The 27,233-nt window shown below is 39.7% G+C and overlaps 1 protein-coding gene and 1 long non-coding RNA gene across 15 annotated transcripts in view; one reads left to right on the top strand and one right to left on the bottom strand.

The window, feature by feature from the left end:
* MYCBP2 (MYC binding protein 2) overlaps positions 1-27,233 on the bottom strand; it is a 138,824-nt gene that overhangs the window by 41,133 nt on the left and 70,458 nt on the right. For 4 of the 13 annotated variants that reach the window (XM_081857927.1, XM_081857917.1, XM_081857923.1 and 1 more), the window contains 14 exons: positions 25,871-25,923; positions 24,130-24,302; positions 23,367-23,511; positions 22,683-22,895; positions 22,008-22,063; positions 20,770-20,885; positions 19,623-19,720; positions 18,355-18,471; positions 17,215-17,355; positions 12,085-12,159; positions 10,934-11,158; positions 9,947-10,079; positions 9,019-9,144; positions 978-1,139 (listed from right to left, as the gene is read on the bottom strand). In XM_081857927.1, the coding sequence (XP_081714053.1) occupies positions 978-1,139; positions 9,019-9,144; positions 9,947-10,079; positions 10,934-11,158; positions 12,085-12,159; positions 17,215-17,355; positions 18,355-18,471; positions 19,623-19,720; positions 20,770-20,885; positions 22,008-22,063; positions 22,683-22,895; positions 23,367-23,511; positions 24,130-24,302; positions 25,871-25,923 (1,833 nt within the window). The remainder of the gene's footprint in view (positions 1-977; positions 1,140-9,018; positions 9,145-9,946; positions 10,080-10,933; positions 11,159-12,084; positions 12,160-17,214; positions 17,356-18,354; positions 18,472-19,622; positions 19,721-20,769; positions 20,886-22,007; positions 22,064-22,682; positions 22,896-23,366; positions 23,512-24,129; positions 24,303-25,870; positions 25,924-27,233) is intronic. The other 9 variants (XM_081857922.1, XM_081857928.1, XM_081857918.1 and 6 more) reach the window with 7 other exon arrangements.
* The window catches only part of LOC309339870, a 32,085-nt gene continuing 6,935 nt past the window's right edge, over positions 2,084-27,233 (top strand). The window contains exons 1-5 of one of the 2 annotated variants that reach the window (XR_014155586.1): positions 2,084-2,942; positions 7,507-7,622; positions 17,223-17,686; positions 20,722-20,839; positions 22,437-22,612. This is a non-coding gene — a long non-coding RNA (uncharacterized lncRNA). Of the gene's footprint in view, positions 2,943-7,506; positions 7,623-17,222; positions 17,687-20,721; positions 20,840-22,436; positions 22,613-27,233 lie in introns of those variants that run through there. The other variant, XR_014155585.1, reaches the window with a different exon arrangement.

Below are 27,233 nucleotides of genomic sequence, written 5' to 3'. Positions count from 1 at the left end.
TCTTTGAAAACAGGCATAAACTAAAGCCTAACCTAAAGCAGCAGATTATTGTTCTTCTCTAGCTGCAAAGAAAAATTAACTGGAAACAGCAGCTGGGACATTATATGAACCCACAAGATTTGATTCGAACCAATGGCTTCATGTTACAAGAGATCCCAACTAAACATCAGGAAGAACTTTCTGACAATAAGATCTGTTTGGCAGTAGAACAGTCTCGGGAGGTTGCAGACTCTTCTTCCTTGGAAGTTTTTAAGCAGAAGTTGTATGGCCATCTGTCATGGATGTTTTAGCTGAAATTCCTGCATTACAAGGTATTGGACTAAATGACCCACGGGGATCCTTCCAACTCTACAATTCTATGATTCTAAGATATGTCTACTAAAACAACTTGATGTTAGCTAAATGAGCTGTGACACCAAAACTATATTACTACTACTATGTGATACTACAACCATCTTCAACTTAATGGAAAAAAAATAATGGTCTTATCTTCCAGAATTGTTGTTAAACTTCTCACCACGTCATTTATGAAGGGTGGGACCTTCAGTGATCATCATAAGCTTTAGCATTAATACTAAAATTTAGGACAAGGCCCTGATATAGAAATGAATGGATTTAACTGCATAATGCTTGTGTGCTCAAGGAGTCCCAAGAGATATTTTAAAGTGTTACTGCAAGAGTATTTGAAACCCTGTAATTTAATTAAAATCCCAAAGGATTGGGTTAAAAAAAAAGTATAAATATATTTTGCAACACTACAGAAAATATGCAAAAGGTCAGTGCAGTAGTCTCTAATTACTATGGGAAGGCTGATGTTTGCTTCAAAGTCATGGAAAGCCAAAATAAAATAGGGGTCGGGAGAATCAGAAGGTGCATTGATGGATGATCAATAGCTAGAAAGCAACTAAGATTGTTATGCAAGCAATGGTAAAGCTTCAGAAATGGGCTGATGAGGCAGGAAAGGCTGACAGACTTACTCTGAAGCTGTGGCTGAGGTTGCTGGAAGGAAAGGGATTGTCCAAACACAAATGGGCTGTGGACTAGGGAAGAGGGAGGTTTTGCAGCTTGATCAAAGATGGAAGGAGCTGGGAGACTAGGCCGTGACTGAATGGAATTCAGTATGGCACTCAGTTGGTCACCTGTAGTAGGCAAAACAGTCAAAACTACAACCTGTTATTTTCCAAAAAGTGCTGAATGAAGTCTCTTTGAAAGTTCAGTACTGATAAAGCCTGCACTTGTCTGTGATCTTGTAGCTAGGTATTACTCTGGAACAAGACACAGAAATTACCAAGCAATGTGTGGTAGAACCATGGAGTGTTCAACCCAATATTTTTGCAAGGGGTATGAATAGTGGCGCAAGTGATTCAGAAAACATTTTCCTCCAGTGTTCTGATCTGCTTGTTTTGAAAATTAAAGCAAAATTAATGATGACATGAACTCTCAGGTGGCTGGACTGGGAACAAGAGAGTTTATAATTGGGAGTAAGGTACCAGCAAAAAAAATATATATTTGCTATAACTCTTGACTCACAGGCAGCCTGCCTTCAAGGAAACAAGCTTTAAGGGCAAGGACTGCATGTGATCATTATGTATATTTCGTAATAAAGTACCACAGCTAGACATTAAGTTCAACTAGGATTTTTTGAAGAAGTATTAGTTTTCAAATGATGTTCATGCCTTATTTCTCATGAAATTGTACTTAAACATACTATTTGTTATTACATGCACCAATGTTTAAGTGCACAGCACCGTGAAAGTAAATTGCAGTGTCTTTAAATACATAATATATTGGTCCTTAACTAAATGAGATTTTTTAAAAATCTGCTTTGTTTTACTAATGTCAACAAAAACTAATTTTTTTGTAGAAAGATCTAGGCATAATCATTGAGTCTGAATAAAGTGGTACCTCTGATTGCGAACTTAATTTGTTATGGAGGTCTGTTCTTAACCCGAGGTACCACTTTAGCTAATGGGGTGTCCTGCCGCCACCACCGTGCGATTTCTGTTCTCATCCTGGGGCAAAGTTCTTAACCCAAGGTACTAATTCTGGATAAGTGGAGTCTGTAACCCGAAGTGTTTGTAACCTGAGTTGTTTGTAACCTGAGGTGTTTGTAACCCAAGGTACTACTCTATTTGAAAAAGACTTTTTAAATTTACTATTCATTTCAGTTCTTGGAAGTAGCCATAGGGCAGTCTTTGCTTTCCCAGAAATGAATCTCTTTCACTGGGTGACTTAAACTTTCTTGTTTGGCAGAGGCTTGGGAATATAAAAGGTTCTGCTCCTGTGTTTATTTTTGATTTGCACTTAATTGTTTACATGCTGGGCAATATTTAACTGTTTTAATGGCCACCTGTCTTTTTTATTTTGTGTTTGTAGTAATTTTATGATTAACCTATTGTTAATTGTTGTCAAGTGCTAAGTGTCAAGCTGCTTTTTTTAAAGGAGAGGCGAGACACAAATGCTGTAAAGAAATAACATCCCTCTTGACAGAAGACAGGGTCAGTTCTGACTTCATTGCTAGCAGGGCATCTCCTACCCTTTGCCAGCTGAGCTTGGCAAAGACAGCACCCCTTGGTCCTTAGTACAATACAACAAAGTGGGTAACCACAGCAACCTGGAAGAACAATAGAATAACAGTGGAGTAGAATGGAACTTTGGGCACTTATTGTAAATGGCCTTTCCTGGCAGCAAAGTGAGCCAGCCACTAACAGAATAAAGCATGCCCTATTTTCCCAAGGCAGGAAACTTGTGTCTTTGATTTGCATAGGCTTCCTCCTTCCCCTTTAGTTTTCATTCATTACTAAGCTCTTTAGGACTTGCTTTCCATGAATCTGAGACATTATCTCTCCACCTGCCTACCTACAGAGGAAGAGGGAACCTTCCGGAGGAGGACGGAGAAGTTGGTTGTGAAAATGTGATTCATGTGACTAGCAAAGCTTACGGTGAGTGGATTGCCTATGGGGTGTGGTTGTAACACGCTTGCTTGTCTGCTAAAGAAAGCCCACTTGCAGTGAGCGCCCAATGGTCCATTCTCAAGCATAGCATGGCACTTACAGGACACACCAGAGCTGTATCTGCCTAGAATAGGGCCATTCACGATGGTGGTAACACATTTTGCAACTCGCCTGCCAAAAGCTGCCTCTGCCGAGGCATGGAAGTCCAGCTTGCAATAGCTAATATATAAACTGCTCTCTGTGCAAATTTCTGTGATGCTTTTGTTGAAAGAGAGCCATGGCTCTTAGGGAGTGTGTGTTGTGGTGAACCTAAGTTCCAGCAGGTACAGAATGCCATGGCGAGACTCCTTATGGGGTCCTCACCACGGGATCACATTCACCCAGTGCTATACCAGCTGTACTGGCTCCTGGAGGAGTACAGGATCAGGTTTAAGGTGCTGGTTTTGACCTTTAAAGCCCTATACGGCCTAGGAACCTCGTACCTACAGGACCACCTTGCCTGGTATGTCCCACGGAGGACCTTACGGTCTTAAAAAAAAACATCTTGGAGGTCCCGGGCCACAGAGAGGTTAGGCTGGCCTCAACCAGAGCCAGGGCTTTTTCGGCTGTGGCTCCGATCTGGTGGAACGCTCTGTCACAAGAGACTAGGGCCCTGCGGGACTTGACATCCTTCCGCAGGGCCTGCAAGACAGAGTGTTCCACCAGGCCTTTGGCCAAGGAACAGCATTTGGTCATTCTTCACAGAACTCTAGCCCAATGGTTGCCATCAATTTGATTTGAACTGATTTTATAATGAATTGATTTTAGAATGCTGTATTATTTTACTGTTGTTAGCCACTCTGAGCCCGGCTTCGGCTGGGGAGGGGGGGGGATATAAATAAATTATTATTATTATTATTATTATTATTATTATTATTATTATTATTATTATTAAGTGCTGTGACCTTTAGGTCAACATACTACATGCTTTGATCCAACATGCTACTGTGCGAGCCCCAGCCTTTTTCCTCATGGGGGTGGGATAAAATGAAGCAAATGGGCTGTGTGTTTAATACAATCATTTTGACAGAATGATTCTGCTTTCTTCTTTAAGATTTTGCTAAATATTATGCCTGCAATCCCCGTCCCCCCCCCCATTGGGATGCTAACCTGGTTTTTTCCTCATGGTCTATATCTTCTAGCCAGCTAAGACTGGGAGTTGTGGGGCAAGATTGAATGGCCTCTGGGGTGGCAGGCTGTATCACAGGGTTCACATGCTTCACAGATGAAGCTTTCTGAGTGATGTAGGAAACGCCTGACTTATATTTCCCTTTGTACCCATTTTGCAGATTTGCGGTGCTCTGGTTGACAGAGCTGGTTGGTTGCCTTTGTTCCTGTCTGTCAGGGCCATTGCAACAGCAAGGAGAATGGGCAAGGTAAGGACATGGGGAATAAACAATGGAAATATTTGCCTTTTCTTTAACTGGGAGGAAAACAGAAGGATGAATGGAAACAAGAAATACTAAGAGAAGGCAGGCAGGCAGGCAGAAAACCTAAGCACATTGCAGAATGAAGCAGGTTAGGAGAACATCTCTTCAAAGGGCGAAGGCAGGAAGTAAAAGTGAAGAGGAAGACAGAAGGAGGAAGCCTAGGAAAATTAAAACCACAGCTTTCCCATTCATGCCTTGGGCAGTGAGCTGATGGGTGCTCTAAAACACCCTCATCTATCTGCTTTTCCCTACCATATGCATTACTACTCCTGTCCAATACGGAGGACGGGAAGCAGAGCAGTTTTCCGGCATGAAGCCCCTCAAGGCTGCTGACCTCTTCCCTACCTGTCGAAGAACAACTTACTACTTCTTGCCTTGTTTTCCTTCCAATAATAATGTACCATATTTCCCAGGTGCTTGATCAAGATTAACAGGAAAGGGGAGGAGAGAATGAAGGCAAAGGAAGCAGACTGGAGCTCTGACCAGAAAGCAGAGGACAGGACACACCACAGACGCTAAGCCAATCTTGTGCTGCTATCTGGAAGTGAAAAAATGCCCTTTAACCACCTATAGAAGAAAGCCTCTTTTCCTCTCTTCAGCTTCAATGAGGATTTCAGCTTATTGAAACTTACAATCTTTAACAAAGTGTCTGAATAATGCTGTAAAGAAGCCTTTTCCAATGTGGTGCCCTTCAAATGTTTTGGAGTACAATTCCCATTAGCCCTAGCCAGCATGGTAAACCAGTGGTTCCCAATTAACTAATTATTGTTGACCCCACCTCGCCTTATTTTTCAAAAGCCAAACCATGGACCCCCCTACTTTTGAAAATTTTGATTACTCTATGGTAGTCACCTGTGCAAAGCAATTTTTTGATAAAATGTGGGGTGGCCCCTAATAAACAAAGGGTTTTTTAAAAAAGACCATAAAATCTGTGAAATAACCACCAATTGCCTATCCCCAGACAGTAGGAAAAACTTGTCTCCATTGCTCCCCTACAACTGAATTTAAAAAGCAACTGTGTTCCTAACTTGCAAGTGTTCTATATACAGAATCCTTTTTATATTCAAAAATGCTATTTCTTACTTGTAATCTGATATGGTACATCTTAGCAAAACTTTGCATCATATGGTTCTGCTAACTGAGGGATCTTGCACCTTCAAGACATAGGTGAAGGCTTGGTCAGGGCTTGATAAAGTATTGGTGAAGACTGAGTAGAAAACAGCTGGAATTTTGTAATGTTGGTAATAATAATAATAATAATAATAATAATAATAATAATAATTACTATTATTAACTGTTTAGTCCTCCTGTACCCAAATTTCATCCCTGGTTTCATCCCTGGCTTAAAGAGATTAATTAGTTAAATACAGTACTTATTTGGAGTGAGGTTTTTCTTCTTGCTGATTAACCAATAGGAACAACCAACTTTTGAATTTTTTAGGATTCTACCGTACATCTGTTTCTTCCCACTCCAAAATATAGCCACATAGCTTCCCACAGAAAAAAATGAACGAACAAAAAAACCACACAGGCTGCATTTTGCACCAAATAGGTCTGGGTGATGTACTGATACATTGTCCAGGACCAGTATGAGGGACAGACTGTGATGGCGGCTTCACTCGGCAGTATATCGCGAGTGAAACCACCACCGCACTTGACTCCCTCCAGCTGGTGCTGGTACCAGAGGGACTCAGGAGCAGCGGTGGTTTCACCAGCGATATACCGCCAAATGAAGCTGCCATCCCACTCTGCCCTCATACCAGCAGAGAGAGAAACCAGGCACCAATACAGCTTGTTCCTCCCTCTGCTTCTTCAAACTGCTCGGCTGAGGAGCACATGGCTGCCCTTGCCTCAGCCAACCAGTTTTACAGAGCCCCTGCCCTGCCAACGGCTCTCACAAGCCAGTGGCGGTGTGGGGGCTCCATAAAAACGCTCCATTGAGGGGTGTGCAGTTGCCATTCCCCTCAGTCGAGCAGTTAACAGAGCCTTCAGGGGCCTGCTGCTGGCTTGTGTAAGCTGGTTGGGGGCTCTGTTAAATGTGTTCCCATCCACCCACCCCCAGCTATAGCGAGCTGTGCAATTAACAAGATAAGTGAGTCCCTGGCAGGGGGTGGTGCTGCAGACCCCCTGGGCGTGTCCCACGGATCCCCAGGGGTCCCCTAATTGGGAACCATTGTGGTAAATTGTTGAGGATGATTACATCTGTAGACCAAACACTTGAAGGGCACCAAGTTGGAGAAGGCTACTTTAGACCATAAGGTAAAGGTAAAGGGACCCCTGACCATTAGGTCCAGTCTGACCGACTCTGGGGTCACGGCGCTCATCTCGCTTTATTGGCCGAGGGAGCCGGCGTACAGCTTCCGGGTCATGTGGCCAGCATGACTAAGCCGCTTCTGGCCAACCAGAGCAGCGCATGGAAACACCGTTTACCTTCCCGCCAGAGCGGTACCTATTTATCTACTTGTACTCTGACGTGCTTTCGAACTGCTAGGTGGGCAGGAGCCGGGACCGAGCAACAGGAGCTCACCCCGTCGCAGGGATTCGAACCGCTGACTTTCCGATCGGCAAGTCCTAGGCTCTGTGGTTTAACCAACAGCGCCACCCGCGTCCCTATGCTTTTGATAGATGCTTTAGACCATAAAGCATCTATCAAAATAGTTTCTGAAAGCCTGAATTCTCATGTGTGATATAACAATACAACTTCCTAGGTCCCAGCATCTTACTGTAGTAAGGAATTAGTTCAGTGATTTTTGGGTCTTTCCACAACAGGGCTGACAGAAAACAGGTTAGAAATAGGTTGCAGCCAAATCAGCAAAACTAAGGAAAAACATGAAAGCAGCAAATCTGTCATGAGCACCAAATGAGACAAAGCACTTTAATGCTCCTGAAGTTATGTCTCTGCAAGTTGCTTTTTGTCAGCTACATCAGTGATATGAATATAATGATATGCCTTTGTAGGTGCTTCACCTAGGGAAAAATTCATACAAACTTTCCTGTAGTGTTCCTTGTGATGTATTGGCAGAGATGACTACAAGGCACTAGCTCAAACGCTCTAACTAATATGCTGCTCTAATTATATTTAGGTAAATTTACTTGCATGGAGACCTAAGGGTATGCCAGCTGAAAGGGTGCACTGCTCTTTGCACTGAACTACTGCAAATACACAAGGAGAATGAGACAAGAAGAAGACATCAAAACAGTAAGGCATGCGACAATAATCAGACCGCAATCCAAACACGCTATAGGTTAATTCAGCAAAACGTAAAATGGGGTTTCCAGGAAAAATGGATTAATGAATACGTGACATTTATTCATATCACAACCAAGAAAAATGAACACAAACTCTGTGTTTTTTTAATAGAGAAAACATAAGAAATTTAAGAAAGAAACTTATGTTCAAGGAAGTCCCTGATTCACGACTTCTCCTCAAGAATGCAAAACTGAACTTGAAGCAACACCTGGATAACATAATGTTCACTTGAGGATAACTATTACACTTAAAATGTAGGGAACGATCCAGTCAGTGTTAAGCACATCTTTCCCACTGGAATCAACTTAAAATTTATAGGTGCTCACGTTTTGCTGGACCATGCATTATTCTCAAAAAAGAAAATTCCAAGTTGAAACTTTTGCTCTTCTATGGGCATGTCTATTTTAAAACATTTCTTAATTTTAAAATTCTATGTCCTAAAGTTGTATACTGCTCTCTTTTACACTAGATGTACTAGTCTGGCCTCATTTATCTGCTGTAGGAATACTAAAATGACACAAGAAATATCAATATCAAGAGCCACTAACATAGAAAAGTTTGGGGTTGCAATACATTTCTACATGTACATTCTACAATTGTCACAATGATTTCCATGGCAATTATACGTGTACAGATACTGGTAAGCACTCAGCTTTTCACTAGTGGGGTACTTTTCACATTACACTTAAATGCTTAATTTAAAGGTGCTAAACTAGCAAAGAATTTTGATTTAGAACCTAACTATACAACTTTCATGTCAGTACCAGGACTCAATCTGATTCCAAGTGCTGGTACATCAGACACCACTGGTTTTCCTGTTCTGGTTTTTGTGCAGTGTTTTCTGGAATAAGGAGGGTCTGTCAACAAAAAGCTTTACTTTTTACAGGGAAAACTACAGTTGTGACATGGAATGCGACACCGATCAAACTGTAAAAGTCAATCAATACTGTGGTTTCTCAAAAGTATTTGCTCTGAACAGAATGCTTAGAGTGTGATGCTAATTTTATAGAAGCAAGCATTTTTAATGCATGTTCACGATCTCCAAACAGTTCATCAAAACTAGCAGTTTTCACTACAACATACAATTATTATAATGCAAGCCTATCTTGTTCAACAAAGGCTCAGTTTATTATTATTTCAATCCTGATCCTACAACAAATAAGCAGCACCAGTTTTATAACTCTGAGCCAAATAGTATAATTAAAGTCTCATATAAATTAAGAATTCCTGCACTGATAAATTGCCTCCCAGTTTTTTGAAGTAAATATACTGGAGCTACAAATACAATGGAAAGCACACTCAGTATTCAAAATGATAGAAAGAAAATAATTAGTAGAAAATTTACCTTTGTTATTTCCAAGGCCATAATCAAATCCTTGTCCATTACTGCACGCTGTCCCCTTATTGAAAGTTTGCAGTGAGAAAGGACTTGGCGGGGGAGTCTGACCATTCTGATCTATAAAAGCTTGTTCTGTAATTGCAAGAAGCAAAACAAACACAAAACTGCTTTAGAATGTAATTTATGTCTCTACAGTGGGAATGAAGGTTTCAATTAATAAACCACTAACTAGAGTAGTAGTAGCATGTCTTCTTAATTAGACTATAGCGCCGCTGCCCCCACCCCGAGTATCCATGTGCAGAAAGGGGCAGCAGGGTCCCTCATCCAATATCCGTGCATTGGGTGTGCACATCTGCGAAAGGGAATCCGATGGGCCTCTGCTGATAGTGGAGCTGGAACCCTGTGTGATCAGGGTTCCAACTCTACAGACACAGGTTTCCCCTTCTCAGACATCTGTGCCAACTGCTTGGATGCCGAAGCCATCCCCATTGCGTGGGGTCAGGAGTGCAATCCTGTTTGGCCTTGTCTATGAGTGGCTGCCCCCTTCCTCACAATTAATGCATAAAAAGGGGTTCCATGGTCCTATGCCCAATTTCACTCCGATAAACTATTAGAAGTCATTCCATACATCGCTTTCGACTACCTTAATAAAACATTTTGCCTTCTAAATTGTTCACAATGTTTAGGATTTCTTTTCAAATATTTTAAACACTGTTCTGACTCTTTAACTTGGGAAGATTCAGCTCACCTGATCAGCTCAAACTAGCACAAGAATATGGCCACATACCTCTGTTAAATGAAGAACTTTGGGGACCAGTGCACTCCTCTGTTCTTTCTGGGGGTTTTATGCTAAATTTTTAGATTATTTACATCTCTGCTTTTTATTGTTTGTGTGCTTAGTTTCTATATTTTTGTAAAAATTAAGGAGACTTGCCATCTTCATGCCGGAGATATTGGTTTCCACCTCTGTCTCTAGCTAAGGACCACGCATCACCTTCATCACTTTCACAGAACTCTACCATGCTGTTCTTATCCATCTGCACCCATGTCCCTTCAGAATTAGTCACCTGGTACATACACACACACACACACATAGAGAGAGAGGCACATTTAATTTACTTTTCAAATTATCCACCAATGAGATGCAGCAAAATGTTTCCATATGTGAAAAAGAGGCTCTTTTCTGTCATGGAAAGGCAACAGACATTCTTCAAGTTAAGTGCAGAAGAATAAGGAAGAATAAAAAGCATTTGTATTCACAGAAGTTTAAGATGATTAGTATCTTCAGTGTGTTAAGACTGGATTATATTCAGAAGAAAAGAATAAACAGAGCACCAAACAAGTGTCCAGATACACATAGCATTTGATACCCGATAGAATGCAAGAGTCGAACTTTTATTTATTTATTTGACACATGAAGCAGAGAAAGCTTGACACTGACACCAGGTATTTAATATTCACAAAGTTGCTATCATGTCCTGTGTGCTGTTTGAGAAAAAAATCATAGCATGACACACTACATCCTCAAGCCCATTGCAATAGGAGAGCACCAAAGCACGATCCACCGCATGCAACAGTTGAATCAATACCAAGAAATAAGATAACTGAGTTCTGTTGTATCCCCAAAAATAATTCATTGGTAAACTCTGAAATATGCATTAAACATAGTTCTTTAATAAACCCACATTTTAAGCAAGCATACAAGAAAAATCAAGTTCAATCAATGCCCGATAATGAAATATATGACAAAGGCAAAAGTGGTTTGCATCAGTTTACACCATAAACAACCTTTAGGAAGTTAACAGTTAGCAACCAAGGGTGGAAAAGCAAACCTTGCGTAGGATAGCTGCTTTTCTTACGATTGCTACTATTATAAACCAGTATCTATGAAGGTAAGAACTGAAGCTACAAGGATCCATACCTCGCCCACTGCCTTGACTTTGTTTCCCAGAACTAACATTCCAATGGGGATACCTCTAAGGTTGGGACAGCTTCTGACGTTGTGACCTGAGGGGCCAGTCTTCACTACCTTATATACTCCAGGCCCACCACGATTGAACGGCATATCTGGTTCCTGCATTACCGCTTCCTGAGGGCAGTGTGAGTTTAGGTCTTTGAAAAAGTCATCTGTGTTAGATCTAGACTCCTGAAAATTTTAGAACAAAAAAACCAAAAAATAAATAAATCCTGTTAATAATGCCTTTGTACTTTTCAACTAAGCCCACCTCTTTGTTAGACCTGAAATAACTAAGGTCTCATCCTAAAACACTTAACAGAGCACGTGTAAAGCTATAATTTTTCATATAAGACAAGAACTGAACTTGCAGTACTCTCTATATTACTACTGAACACAAAGAATAAACGATATGAGTACATATATAAAAATAAAAGGCACACATTTGCAACATGAACATTTGGAGCAATTCTTCAACCATGGTTAAGAAAGATGATACAAACACAAGACTAACACACAAGACTATGGCCAAGTAAAAGTATTCATGCAGGAGAGTGCAAGAAAGAAGGAGGGATAGAGGGTATTTATGCAACTGTTGGAGACATTCAATACCAAGCTATACAGCATCACATATGAGCCTTCTTCTGCAGAATGTAAATTGATATTACCAGCTAAATATGGAGACCTAAATGAATTAATGCTGCATATTCTCTGCATTTTGGCAAACAAAGATGTTATTCAGAAGCTCGTTAACCAATTCTTCCAGTAATGGTAGGCACGCTTGCCAAAGAATAGCTTGCCAGTCACTACCAGCTTTCTGCTGCTGTGCGCAGCAACAGGAAAGTGTGGCATGTGTTCTAGGGAGGTGCCCTCAATTCCTGCAGATCGATGGTAGGATCTAACAGGATTGGTAAGTACCAACATATGCTGAGCATGAGCACTAGAACACGTCAGAGTCTCTAGCAGCGCAAAGCAATTGCTCAGCAGATGTCAATATGGAAATAGTATCCTTGAAAGCCTGAAAACCACCAATTTGAATGTTCAGATGGCTCATACTCCACAATGCCCAAAATACTTGTACACAAGAGACTGAGATCCTGACAGTTAAGAAAACTCACCTGAGGGGGGAAAGGTTTGGAAGTCCATGAAAACAAGTCCAAATCCCTGACTCCTTGGCTAGCATTAAAGATATTCTATGTAAAGTTTAAGATAGACACATATCAACAGAGAACTGGAGCATTAAGACAGCAGAAGAAGAAATTAAGAGACGAATAGAACATTTGCTTAATTTTATTTTTTCCCCCTGCATCCTTGCAAACAACAATCATTTCTTTTGACAAAAAGGTACTCTTAAAATGAAGCCAGCTGAGCCCACTGTTCACCACGGGGGAAACAATCTGTTGGAGACAAACAGCTTATACTGACAGTTCTAAATGATGTAGTGTGTCATGCCATTCACTGAATAGAAAGATTCTTTTATAGAGAGCTTAACACGTTTTGTGCAAGGCAATTCCCATTCTCCTGTCTGAATGAGAATATAAGTCCTATCAAAAGCCAGATTTGTTTTATGAAAGACAGTCTGCCACTTTGTGAAGATTTGTTTTCTTTTTCTTGGGGGGGACATGGGGAGGCGGAGCGAGGAAAAAAGATTGAGTGTGGACACTCAGCCACCTATTTGCAACTGGAAAGGTTTAAAACGTAGCTATCAGTACTCAGAAAACTTTGGAAAGCACCAAATGCCAAGTGTCCAAAACCATTGCAACAAAATACACCAACCTGTGAAACACAGAGTACGCTAAAAAAATTATTTTAAAAAAGAAATAAAATTAATGTATTTACCACATTAAGACGGACAAGGGATGCACACATTAAAATATGTTGATTTTGGTACCTTGCGGTGGGTTTTTGTACTAGTCTAATATATTTGGAAGAAAGGCTGTTATTTAGATCAGCCATTTCCTCATTTATTTTTGAAGACTGACATTAAGCAGATGGGAAAGTGTACCAAACACTTTAACCAGCTTTAAAAAATACATTTAAAAAGCCCACACAAAATGAGTAACATATAAAATAAGGAATTTGGCAGTTTAACTCAATCTTCATTTAGTTACAACGGGGGTCATGTTCGGGTCATACATCATTTCTCTCTAAATATATGTTCTTTTGAGGAAAAGTGGCCAGATTAGTTTGAAGACATTTTTTTGCCAAAAAAAAAAAAAAGCAATTGTCCAGCACATCCATTTTGGATGAGATCCTTGTAGCCATGCATAATATTCCATGCAGGCACTGAAGTCTCCCCCCCCCCCCAAAAAAAAATGCTCTTGAAGTTCAGGGGACCCTTCAGAGCAGGATGAAAAGGTACAGAGTTGAAACTGAAAAAAAATAAATGGGAAATCACTCTCCCCTACCCACCAGAAGCATTTTCCACTCACAAGTGGGGCTGTTTTGATCTTGTAAATAAATCCAGTACTTACACAAATAAGGTGGCTGATGACCTTTTTGTTCAAATGGGTCAATGAAATATATCAATTTTGTACACATCTAAAAATACAACATTTGTTGGAGTAAGTTGTGCAAATTTTAGATGAGATTTAATCAAAAAAATGGAACAAGAGGTTATACAGCAGACTTTCCACACATAAAACAACATCAAAATATTGCCCCAGAGTGCTCTTTGAAACATACACTTTTATTATTGTTGTGATATATGAATTATGCAAAAAGCAATGAAAATGAAATTAGGAGGTCAGAAGCAAGTGGTGACTGCAATGAGTATTCAAAATGAATGCATTTATTTGTGTAAGCGTTAGGGTTCCAAGTTTTTCTAACATATAATCTTCTCCGTCACTTTTAAAGAATGTGCATGCATCAATCAAAATAGAAAGCTTCCAGTATGAAACTGTCATTCCTACTCATTCAATGTTAGTATTTGCCAAACACTTTTAAGTTGTCAGTATACATTCTTTACAAACACAATCTGCAAAGAAGTGCTCCTAGCTTTCAATTTCTCACAAATATTTTATGTTAAGTCTAAAAGATAAACCTTTCAACAATAATGTTTGCCTTCAACACAGCATCAATAAACTACAGCACATTGCTTTTATCTCAGAATTTGCATAGTGCAACCTTGTTTTTAGAACAGCTTTCCTCTGAAGAGATCTAGATATCTTCCATTTCTATGTGCCACTAAAGGTTTTTTTGTACAGAAATCAAGATACCTAGGAGTGATACAGACTTGTACAGTATCTTAAGTAAATAATAGTTTAAGTACTGCATGTGAAGCCTTGTTTTTCAACATTTCATATTTGCCCTGTTTTTGTAACATAACATGGGTAAATGCGTTGTGGGGAGGGCTTACTTGCAATTCAATATTTTCTGCTCGATGATTGGGATTGCTAAGGAAAGATCTCAAATCAATAAAAGTCTCAGATGCTCTCTTGCCCCTTTTCAAGGATAAAAATCTATATCACATTTAATGGCACATATTATGTCCCTGACCAGCGTTTATTGGAGTGTTATGAGTGCAAGTCGCAGAGAGGATTGTGGGAGTTAGCCACATGCACACAGTGGTACCTCGGGTTAAGTACTTAATTTGTTCCGGAGGTCCGTTCTTAACCTGAAACTGTTCTTAACCTTAAGCACCACTTTAACTAATAGGGCCTCCTGCTGCTGCCGCGCCATCACCACACAATTTCTGTTCTCATCCTGAAGCAAAGTTCTTAACCCGAGGTACTATTTCTGGGTTAGCGGAGTCTGTAACCTGAAGCCTCTGTAACCCGAGGTACCACTGTACTTCTCCCTGGTAACTGAAGTCTGAATACACCCAATGTCAAATATTTGTACAATTTTTTTTTTAAAAAAAAAACTTCATCAGGAATAAAGTTTAGTTGAGATTTTTAAGTAAGTCATGGAATACAGTCTATCAAGGAAGCTAGTTAAACAAGGAAACTGTTAAGGAAGCTCTCTGGACTGTCATTCTTTTAAGAAGAGAGATAAAAGAAAAGAAAGAAGTAGTACTGAAATTCCCAGGTATTAGCATTTGCAAAGTATGGTATAAAAGGAGCGCTTAAGCTAGAGTTTTCTTCCTAGCCACTACTCGCCCAAAGCAATGAAGAGAAGATGACCAGAATAGCCATGCTGCCAAAATCGGAAGTTTCAAAAAGATATCTGAATAAGTGATCACAAACCAATAATAAAATTGTTGGGTGCTAGGCCTCAGCAGCCTAAGAAAAGTGAAGCAAAAGGCACAGGTCTACAACCCACTACAACTAAAATCCAAGAGAACATTCAGCATGTATGCAGACAGCCAAGGCAGCACACACAGGCTACATTTAGCAACTAAGCAGGCATAGCCAGGAATGACTGTGGTCCATAAATAATCAAAAATTAAAGACTTTATACTATAGCCACTATCAGGTCAGCAGGAACCAATGGGTTAGGGTTAGTGGCTGGAGCAATGCTGGAAACGGAGCGCACATCATAACCTAGGGAACATTTAGACCTGCAACCCTTCTTGGTTCATCACACGGGACAGCAGAACACAGATCTGAAGGTTCCCAGTTCTACCCTGTCACAAATGCAGAGGTTTGCCGTTCATCTCAAAAATACACACCAATCTGCTTAACATTTCCCAAATGCACATGAAGGAACTATTATTAAAAAAATAATTATGTACAAACGTGACTTGGTTAGATCACTACGATGCCTTCAAACCAGTCAAATGTCCCTGACCTTTTAAGAAGATAGCTTATTACTTAGGTTGGAGCAGTTTACTCTTCCACCTTTAAAAGAGGTTGCCTTGAAGCAAGTGGTTGCTATCATCATACAACCTTCCCACTAGAAGCCACTAACTAGCTCACTAATGCAACACACCCTACGGAAGCATCGGGTTGTATCCATTGGTGCTGTCTCGCCTGTGCAATAGACGCCCACAAAAGAACATTGTCATCTGCTTCTCCTCTGCAGCCTGACCCACTGCACCATCAAAAACAGGTACAGAAGGTTGGGGGATCCTCTGGAGCAGATTTTGGGGGCATGTGGATAGAGGATGTTGTGTAAGTAGAACTCCGGTCGCACTTGCATTTGATTCAACCTGTTGTCTCCATGCTACCACTGTCTGTAGCTTTGCATATATGTTCTTCTTCATGCAAAGCCCTCTTTCAATGAAGATGACAGGCTTTCCTATGTCTTTTATTTCTTGTCCTGTCAACTTAGTCCATTCACATATTTGAACCTGTGCCATGACATTTCCACACCCTTCCCTAAAGTAACAATGAAGGATGTACTGAACAAATTCTACCAGCAGGAAAAACTGCCTTTCCCTATTCTTAACTCCTTACAGATGCGGTATCTTAAATCAGTGGTATCTATAATATGTTACAGTCAGCAATGACAATATGGTAAATACTCTTATTCAATATTTCAGAGTTCTCTCACAAGAAGTCCTCAATAATGTGGCCGAATCAAGACATATTTTATCAGTTTCAGTTTAACCAAATCTTTTTCACACATGGAAGAAATGATGCTAATAACTACACCAGTTAGTTAATTAATTAATTAATTAATTAATTTACTATGGGCTGGTGTAGATATAACCCAAGCACAGCTTCACACAATTTTCTCCTTTCAAGCGCAATTTGCCACCCTTCCTTGACAGCCCTAAGCTAGATTTGAAATCAGGGTTAGCGAATGCCAATATACCACAGTTAAGTGATATGACACATTAAACTCATACAACTAAGAATAAATTATTATATCATATCGAACTATTATTTTAAAAACCCTAATCATCTTAAAGTACCTAGACGTATCTCTTGAGGGGTAACTTCCCATTGTAGAAAAATGGTATCAGTATGGTATCCAAATGAGAAAGAAATATTTCTGGCAGCAGCAAGCCTTTATAACACTTTGATCAAATTACTTTTGAAACTACAGAACAAGCAATACAGGATATGCATTTAGGTTACATATTAGTCAAATATAAAGGGTTCAGATGATAGCACAGGCCCACCATAGCTAAGGTTCCAACTTAGCTAACTGCCTCCTTTGGAGGAGGGGGAAAATATTTTCAAAAACCTTAATTGCTTCAACATCAGCATTATTGTTGATGTTACAGGACCTAAAGTTGGTTAATGGGAATGATTACCCTTATAGATGAGATGGATGAATGATGACAATCTTAAAAAAATGATTGAATGAATGAATGAATGAGTGCACTATAATATTCTTCAAAATTGTATTTTACTTACATCAACAGGGACCAAAAGGCTCTTGCCAAGATGCTGGTTAAAGGAAAGGCACCAGGCTTCAGTGTAACCATTCATATTTGGAACATATTTCCTTATTGTCTCATCGTTCAGCCGTAGCCATACACCATCATCATTGTGAATCTATGAAGAGTAAATACAAGCCAGGCTACTTAAGCAGCAGATGATAACAGATTAAAGATCTAGCATAATACAGAGCATGGGAGGTAAACATTTGGCCTATTTAACTAAAGCTTTTTTAAAAGGCACAAGAAATTTAAAGCAGATGAAGATTATGGATGAATTAAGAAAAAATGTATTTAAAGAGCAACTTCCTAATGTATCTACAACAACGCGACATCGTGATATGGGACACCACTCCAGACAGGCAGCTGATGCACCACTTTTGCAAACAGTAACTTGAAAGCATCATGTGTCGCAGGATCAGACCGTGAAAATAATTTTTACTATGAAGGTAAAGAATGGCTGGAAATGTAACGATTAAAAGGCATATTAAGGAACCAAATTAGGCCATGCTCACAATGATTTGCAATCTTTTTTTAAAAAAAATACTGCAAAAAGCTGGTTTTTATTTTACAAAGTAATAGCTACAAAGGAAACATTCCAATTCTCTGTAAAATATATATGTATTGTTTTCAGAAATGGCTGACTTCTTTTAAAGCTAAAAATGAAACATTTCATTTCGGAAAAATCAACAGAAACTTTAAAATGTTAACAGGATAAAACAAAAATATCTACCTCAATTTCGCCAAAAAGCAATCTTGCAGTCTGTAGCATGAGTTTAAAGCAACACAGAAAGCAAAATGGCTGGTTAATCATATGGCCTGATGCAACTACATGTCCTTTTATCTAACTTTGTGGCAAATACCCAGAAGAGCTCACAAGCACTCAAGTAGCATTTACAATTTTTCTCCTGCGAACAGCAGGCCCCCATATCACAAATTGCTTTTGAAAGTATTCCATTTCAAAAAGGCTTCTATGGCCTAGCATGGCTTCTGGCCCGAAGCACTGAAGTTCAATGGCCACGTGAGATTAGTCATGGCATTCTCTGGATTCTGGTCTGTATATGCAAGTGGTAATTTAATCTAGATCTCAAATCCATATAAATTTATTGCAAGTTACCTCATCAATAAAGGTAATGGATCCATTGACTTTTACTATGCCTATCTGCTCACTCTGAAGGGAAGGGTGACTACGGATACGCAGCCCTGCACTGTCCTTGGCCACAAATTTGCGAACCTAAGAGAAGCAAAGAGACAGTAAGGCAGAGAAACCTGGAAAAGGGCTCTTTAAAAAAAAAAAAAGAGTATAAAGATACAGCTTCAGATTATGGAAATCCACAGAGCTCTAGAGGAAAGCCTCCTAACAGCTATAGTCAGCTGCTAAACTCACCCAGACAGATGAACAAGAAACCAAAACAAAAAATCAAAGTCTGTTCTCTTCTGGAAGCCATAGAAAAATAAGGCTGTTATAAAAGTCACTCAAATACACATGGACCAACAGAATTAGATATTCAGAGTTTACTTTAAGTCAGATATAAACAGTAGTCACTGTCAACTGAATGAGATGAGAGGTTGGGATATTCCAGCCTAGTTGTAAATGCAAGTATGTAAATCAACAGGAACTACTCTTGTTCTGAAAAGCTGTTGGGCAACAAAATAATCACTGGGACTTAACATCTGCTTCTCTGGTTTTTCATGTACAAATCCTAATGATGTTGGTGAGACCTATCCTCACATAATTCATGTTAGAACTGGACTTAAATCTGGATGCCTTTAAAAAAAAAAGCAAAACTTTGTTTGGAGTTCTTGGGATACTGAGAAGTTTATAGGAACATGCCTTATTCTTATGAAGGCAAAAGCTTTCCTTTCATTGTGAATAGGTTGTGACTGAGACCGTCACAGGGTTAAAGCTTTCTCCCCCATGGCTTGGTCACAATACACGCCCCCCCCAAGCTATTCATTTCTGAAAAATCAGCTATGCAAGATGGGAATAACATAGTTAAGCACCATCTAGCCAAGGGGTATATAAGTGAAACAGTTATGATAACCAGTATAAATGTAAGAATGCAGAGCCTCTTCCACCCCAACATAACAAATAAAATGCAATAAACAGGTTTTGAAAATACATTTGATTTGTGTATGTTTGCCAAGGAGTCAGAACTGAGTATTAGGAGGAGATCTTTAACAATATACAACAATTTTCTTCTTTTCTGTTTTAGCAGTTTCCCGTCATCATTTAAACATATATTGCTACCTTGAAGTTAAAATGTAAGTCCATCTAAGCTAGGGACTGGACCCCTGAGCTCTGGCAGTTTAAAAATACTAAATAATATAGGTCATGTACATGCACTAATGTAATTTTTTTAAAAAATGTTTTCGTTCTTATACCTTATTTGGTAAAGGCTCTGCTTTCGGTTTTACCAACTGGGTTCCAGGTGGTATCATTCCTTTTGGAGGATCTTTTACTTTCACTTCTAGTCCAGCATCTGTAAATTAAGAAAATTACCATGAAGTGTATATAAGAAATCTAAGTAACTGTTTGAAAGTTATTTTATTCTGAAGTGGGTTACATTCAGGTCTTGGCAATGTGGTAAAATTCTAGCTGGTTAAGTGAATATTACTTATGGCATCAAAGCAGCTTAAACCTGTGAAACACATTAGGCATGATAAATGTGACTCCTGAATCTATTTTGTTCCCATTTTTAAAACATTTTTTAAAAAATTAATTTAGAGAGTATGGTGCCAAGCACCCGAATGAAAAACAAGGAGTGACAAGGCTAGACCTTCTCTGACAGAATCATTCCGGTCACAAGTCAATAAAAAGTTCAACTATATGAAAGACTGCATTTAAAAATGACAGTATTAAAATCATATGACAGAAGGTACAGCAGATTATAAAGCATCACAAGCAATTACCCTCCTCAATCTTTACATGATAATAAAAATGTAATGAAATGTCATGGGGAGGAGGGGTACCTGTCAGAATATTATTTGGAAGAAATGTGTATATAAACATAACTCCTTGTCAAGGATTTAAAAGACTGCTCACGTAACAGGGAACTCCAGCAGCCCATGACAGGATACATATGGGGAAATCTTGTTCAAAGCACAGTTGGACAGCAAAAAACTCAACTGGCATTTCAGTCATAAACAAAGCAGAGCTACTGAGGCTGCACACAAAGTGAGCCTTGACTCAGTTTCCATCTGTGGAAGTAGGAGAGAGCTCCGCCAACTAATACAGAGATAGAGAGATAATCGGCCACTATGGGAAGATATTGCATTTGCTACTATTAACTTAGCTAAAATGTATGCATACAGTGTTATCAACACATTTTCCAACTATGTGCTCTGACAAATTTTCGGATTTGTTTTATTTTCAAGTATTTTAATATCCTTTTGAGTAAAAAGAAGATGCTATATGTCCTCAAAACATTATGATTAACTTTAAAAGCTCTCTCTCTTTCCATTTTCTGGCATACCACTATAGGTGTATTGACATTTTTGACATCATACAAAGATACGGACTTTTATGTACCTATTTCAATGCCATCAATGGTAACGTGAATGGTGTAGAGACCAACTGCTCCCGGAGTCCAGTTAGCACAGTAAGTTCCATCATTGTTGACTCTTATCAACATGTTTTCACTTGGTCTAGGGAGGGAAAAAAGGATACTGAAATGACAACACACCACCCACTGCTTGAATATCAATTCAGGTTGCCAGCTCTATGCTTAGAAAATCTAGTACAGTGGTGCCTCGCAAGACGAAATTAATCCGTTCCGCGAGTCTCTTCGTCTTGTGGTTTTTTCGTCTTGCGAAGCACGGCTATTAGCGGCTTAGCGGCTATTAGCGGCTTAGCGGCTATTAACGGCTTAGCGGCTATTAGCGGCTTTAAGAAAAAGGAAACAAACTCGCAAGAACTTGCAAGACGTTTCGTCTTGCAAAGCAAGCCCATAGGGAAATTCATCTTGCGAAGCACCTCAAAAAACGGAAAACTCTTTCGTCTAGCAAGTTTTTCATCTTGCGAGGCATTCGTCTTGCTGGGCACCACTGTACTGTATCTTCATTTCTCTTTACATGCAAGCTTGTTTGATGTAAAATAGCCTTGGCTACAAAGTAATAATATAACATCAATGAAATTATTTTTAAGAAGAAAGAAAGAACACAAGCAGAAAACCAAAGCAATCATGCCTTCTAATCAAAACCTTTCATATTTAAACGTCAACCAACTGTGTCCCTTTGTCAAACAGCAGCATCCCACCACCCTCCAACTTTTAAAACTAAGGGAAGTTTCAAAAATGGTTTTGTGATATGGTATGCAGGTTGCAAACTTAGTCCACCAAGTTAATAGATGCTCCCAAACGAATCTATAGCAATTTGATCCTGGTTTCATTCTGACAAAACGCCATGTTTAGAAGAGTCACCAAAGATAAAAATATGAAAATAAATTCAAATGCAGAAGGAACTAACCACTCAGTTTCAAATACAGCTTTACCCCAAGAATAAGGTAAGTACAATAAGAGAGTGCTTTAACTTAGACACTGAGTTGCACACAAAGCTGTATGTGCAAGCTAAAGAACCAGAATTTGACCCCCGGCAGTCCCTTTCACATCCATTCAAAAACTGCTCCAGAAGTTTAGAGAAGCCGCTATTGCAGTTTGGGGAGGGGCTTCTTCCTTTAATATAAGCCCATATGAAATCACATGAAGTCAGTTTTAAAAATTACTGTATAGTATATAATTTTAAATGTTATATTTTGCACAAGATTATTACCTCTTAGGTGTTGGTGAAGCAAAGCGCAACTCTTCAAAAGAATAATTTTCATAGACCTATAAAGCAAAGAGCATATCAAATTGCATCTGGTTGCAATACTAATTGAAAGAGTCACAACCTGGTTCCTCAGCTCAAATAGCACACAGAAAATAATCAGAAACAGATAAAATTACTCCCATCCCTGAAGAGAATACTCCGAATGGGAAAGGAGTTTATTAGATAGCTAGTGGCTTCATTCAGCATGCTTCTGAACTTGAACTCTCATATAACTGGACCGGTCATTCTGGAATGAAGTGATGTGTTTTTTCCTCATTACACCCTGGTCTATCTAGTGAGAATACAAAGAAACACTGCCTAATTAAAACTGTAAAGACATAGAGAATGTATCACACCAACACACTTAAGTCAAGCTTCTATCCTTTCCAACAGCAGGAGCAGACGGATTTCCAGACTTGAAATGAGCTAGTTTGAGTAAAAGATGATGAAAGTACAATCACGTGCCACCTCTTCAACGGAATTGTCTTTCTAAAGAACAATCTTGTTCTTTACAAAAGCAGTAAAGAATACCCACCAACATAAAAAGGAGAAACATGTTGACCCCACTAGATTTCTAGTTAGTCTTCGAGTCCCTTTGTTCATTAGATTTAAAAATGTATGCCTTAAGTAGCAGTTTACCTTCATCATTGTAATAGCAATGTAGCGAGCTTCCTTCACTATCATTGGTTCATAAGAGGCATCGAGTTTTGGAGAGGGAAGTCCTCCGAAAGTCATATCAGTGGAGGAAGCAGCAGCGCTTGCGGGACTGCCTGGGATGCGCTGAAGTTTTTTTGCCTGTTCTTGCTGCAATGAAGTTTTTTTCTGGGAAACAGGAATTGCCTTGACTTCCACCTGCCAGATTTAAACAGGAAAGGTGAGGATACAGTGGTACCTCTGGTTAAGAACTTAATTCGTTCCGGAGGTCTATTCTTAACCTGAAACTGTTCTTAACCTGAAGCACCACTTTAGCTAATGGGGCCTCCCACTGCTGCCACGCCGCCAGAGCACAATTTCTGTTCTCATCCTGAAGCAAAGTTCTTAACCCAAGGTACTATTTCTGGGTTAGCGGAGTCTGTAACCTGAAGCGTCTGTAACCTGAGGTACCACTGTATACTAAATACCATGCAATATCACAAAAACAGCTAGCAATAGGCTTGTCCAAAATATTATGGGAAAATATCTGTTTCTTCCTCAAAATACGAGAAAAACAAAACTATTTCACACATCTGAAGAGGGCGAGTTGAGATTCTTTGTGCTAGTTGTATTCCAAATTGCCTAAAGATCAAGAAAGGGGTGACAGGAAAACCACCTTTTTAAAGTTACCTTCATATTAGGCACATGAACAACATCACCATACTGGTCTTTTGTCTGCACGGTAATAATAGTAGGCCAGCCACAACGTATGTCATCTTTATTCAGAATCAAGGATGTTTTCTGGGGATCTGCATATGAATCTGGTTGAAGCCATCTAAAACAGGAAAGATAAAGCCATTTAACATATATAACTCATTTGGTGGAGTTCAGTGTGGAACTATTGCATTCTCCCAACTCCCCCAGAGGAAATTTTGAGGGGCATGGGAGGCCTTGCTGCTGTTAGGGTTCATTAGTTGACTCCTGCCCTGTGTTCTTGGGGAAATAATATCAAAGTGAGGTATAGAACAAGACAGAATTGTGGAGTTGGAAAGGATCCCCAAGGGTTATCTAATCCAACCCCTTGTAAATCAGCAGGATATGTGTTACAGGAAGCAAGATAAAGCTATTAAAAACAAGATCTTAGTTTGTCACAGAAAACTACTACCTTTAACAACAAAGCATTCTGATTAAAACACCCCTGCTAAGACTCCGATTTATATAGCACTGGTGCTATATTTCATTCTAAAGACTCAAAATGGCAACCCTTTCCTGTACAAAAAAAACACCTCCCAAGGCAATTAAACATGGAAGAGGAAATGCACGCTTTTCAAAGTAACAAATAAGGAATAATAGAAGGAATACTTTGGTACTGTGGTGCTTGTGGGTCATATTTATTCAAAACGAAAGCAGAGTAATAGAGGTGGTCATGGATGTAACTTGGTAATAACAATACCTTGCAAGTCGTCCGCCACTTGATCCTGGTACACATGAAATGAAATCCTCCAAAAATGATTGTTCATTGCTTTGTACTTGCAGAGGGAGATTTCCTTCAAGGGCCTCCAAGATAGTTGGCGAATGAGATAATGCTAAACCTTTTCCCAGGATGCCAGAGTGAGTCTTGCAAACCTGGAGAGGGTTGTGAAATATCACTTAGCGTTTACATGTGTTGCATTTAAAATAAGATTTTTAGTAATCAATTCAATTATTTATTTGTAAAACTGGGGCCCAACAGCTGCATCTGCATGTCATGTAAATCCAAACTGAATTCCCGAAAGTCTCCCCTTCAGTCCCCCGCTACTCCTGGCCATATCACACTGGGAGCACGAAACAACAAGCCTTGGCTAGACACTTCATCTGAACCCAGGCTTCCGATTTACTTCTGTTCAAACAAACCACAAGTAGTAGCCAATGTTTATTTTTGGCTTGCCACTTGTGGTACCTTGGGGAAAAACAAACCATAAGCCTCAGGTTCAGAAGACACAACCAGTCAAGGCTATGGTTTGTTGCACCTGACAAGACCAGGAGCAGGGGATGGGTGAAGAACTGGAATTAAACATTTATTATGGTCTACCTGGAAATGTGAGCCAACCCAGTCTCTCAAAAGTCCCTAGAGCAGCCTTTCTCGACCTGTGGGTCCCCAGATGTTGTTGAACTACAACTCCCATCACCCTAGCTAGCAAGGCCAGAGCTCAGGGATGATGGGAGTTGTAGTCCAACAACATCTGGGGACCCAAAGGTTGAGAACCGCTGCCCTAGAGCATCAAATACATACAGAATGCAATGGCTTCATTATAATTTCAAATTAAAACTAGTAAAACTAAAGGATTATAAAGGAGGTACCCTCTAAAACCCAAATCTTACTTCTCAGCAATCTAAAGCAAAAAGGCCTCATGGATTTCCACACCGGCACCCTTCAAAGCACTCCCTGAACAGGAGCATAACTCATAATATAACCTTTGGTGCCATCCTTTAAATTGCTGATCCTAACAACTGTATACTGGACAGCACCCTTTTGTGAATAGCTCACAAAAATATGTCTAGGCCAAGAGACAAGTATATGCATTTTTAGTGATTATACATGCAGTACAACTCTTATCTATGCCACTGTATTTTAAATATCTGGAAGCTGCCTTGAGAACCTTTGTTAGTAGGCGGAATATAAACAGTCCAAATAAATAAAAAATAAAAATTCAGTAAATAAGGTAAACTAGCAGGATGCATCACAGGAATAAATGCTGCAACTCTCTTTCAGATCATATAATATGACTCTAATGCAGTGGTTCCCAATTGGTGATTTGCAGCACCGGCCCAGGGGGTCCGTGGCAACCAAAACTATCATACAGATATCAAAATTTTCAAAAGTAGGGGGTCTGTGGCTTGGCTTTTGAAAAACAGGGGGTCCACAGTTCTCAGCTAACTGGAAACCACTGCTCTAATGAATTATCTCGGGTGTTAAATGGAAGGAAATCTTGAAAAGATGATGCTTTGAATAGGCCAACTTGAGATCTCCTGAACTGGTATACACCCTGCTCATCACAGACCTTGCCCCCTGCTGTAGCTATTGCTTTGGGAAATTCTTTACACACTGAAGTTCTCCTAAGCAAGCCAAATTAAACCACTGTGCTTTCTGTTTTGTACCAATTAGCAAAGAATCTCAGGGGTTTATTTTGTAAAGGCAGCGGTTAATTGTCTACCTGCAGAGCAGCTTCTTCCAGGATCTCAAGATCTTCTTCAAATTCATTGCCTGCTTGGATAGAGTAAATAATGTCATGAAATCAAAACACATTTTAAGGTTTTATCTGTATACCGGGTGTTCCCCTAACCTCACTTCACGTGACAAACTGGCTCTTCCCCTTAATCTAATCTAGTAATGACAGAATTCCTGCTCTCTACCTCTTAGGAAAAGAGCCTCAGAAAACAGAGTTCAAACCATATCCAAACTAACATTAAGAAACCTTGAAAGGAGGGAAAACAACAACAATAATTAAATTTATATACCACCCCTTATTGAAAGGTCCGAGGGTGGTGTACAGCATTCAAAACACAATACAGAACAAAATAAAAATAAATTCCTTCCAGTAGCACCTTAGACGTGTATCTGAAGAAGTGTGCATGCACACGAAAGCTCATACCAATAAGAAACTTAGTTGGTCTCTGAGGTGCTACTGGAAGGAATTTTCTTTTATTTTGTTTCGACTGCAGCAGTCCAACACGGCTACCTACCTGTAACTACAATACAGAACATCAGTGATAAAAAATTTATTAAAAGCATTCTGACAGACAGCCTAACAATAAAACAGTCATCTTAATAATAGTCCTCTCCCCCACACTTTCACAGGCCATGGATTATTTAATAGCCATAGAGCGGGGTAAAGAAGAATTTTTTTTGCCTGGTGCCTAAAGACATGTGATGATGGTGCCAGGAGAGCCTCTCTGGGGAGAGTATGCCACAGCTGGGGAGCCACCACAGAAAAGGACCATTCTCTTGATGCCTATCTTCTACTACACAGATAGGGCCTACTAAAAAACTAAAAGCCAGTCATTTTTCTCAGTCCTACTAAATGCACCTCTTTATATTTTTTTTTAAAAAAAAACAGAATAAAAATATCTTCATAAAAAGATTTCAACTTATGTTGTTGTTGTTTAGTCGTTTAGTCGTGTCCGACTCTTCGTGAGCCCATGGACCAGAGCACGCCAGGGACTCCTGTCTTCCACTGCCTCCCGCAGTTTGGTAAGACACGTTTGTAGCTTCAATTCAACTTATGAGTTATCACTAAAAACACACACACAACGTTTTAAGCTATCTTGAAATGACTGGCATAGGCCGATTGGCCACAATCCAGAAAACTGCCTGGCAATCTGTTCCTTGCGGCAAGCGGGCCTGTTGGCGCTCCCTCCATCAAAGTAGCAGGCCTGCACATCACATGGCAAACCAGTATTGAAGCTTGGGAGAATCTCAAAAGCAGTTTGTGATATGGCACCAAAAGCTGCTGTTCAACAACATAAAATATCTCGTTTAGTATGCACAAGTCCTGGATCACGTCGGTTATTTTTGTC

The sequence above is a fragment of the Podarcis erhardii genome (assembly GCF_964252035.2).
Source record: "Podarcis erhardii genome assembly, chromosome: 4".
In the NCBI taxonomy this organism is placed as follows: domain Eukaryota; kingdom Metazoa; phylum Chordata; class Lepidosauria; order Squamata; family Lacertidae; genus Podarcis; species Podarcis erhardii.
Note: the sequence above shows the minus strand (reverse complement) of the source record. Positions and strands in the feature narration are given on the sequence as shown.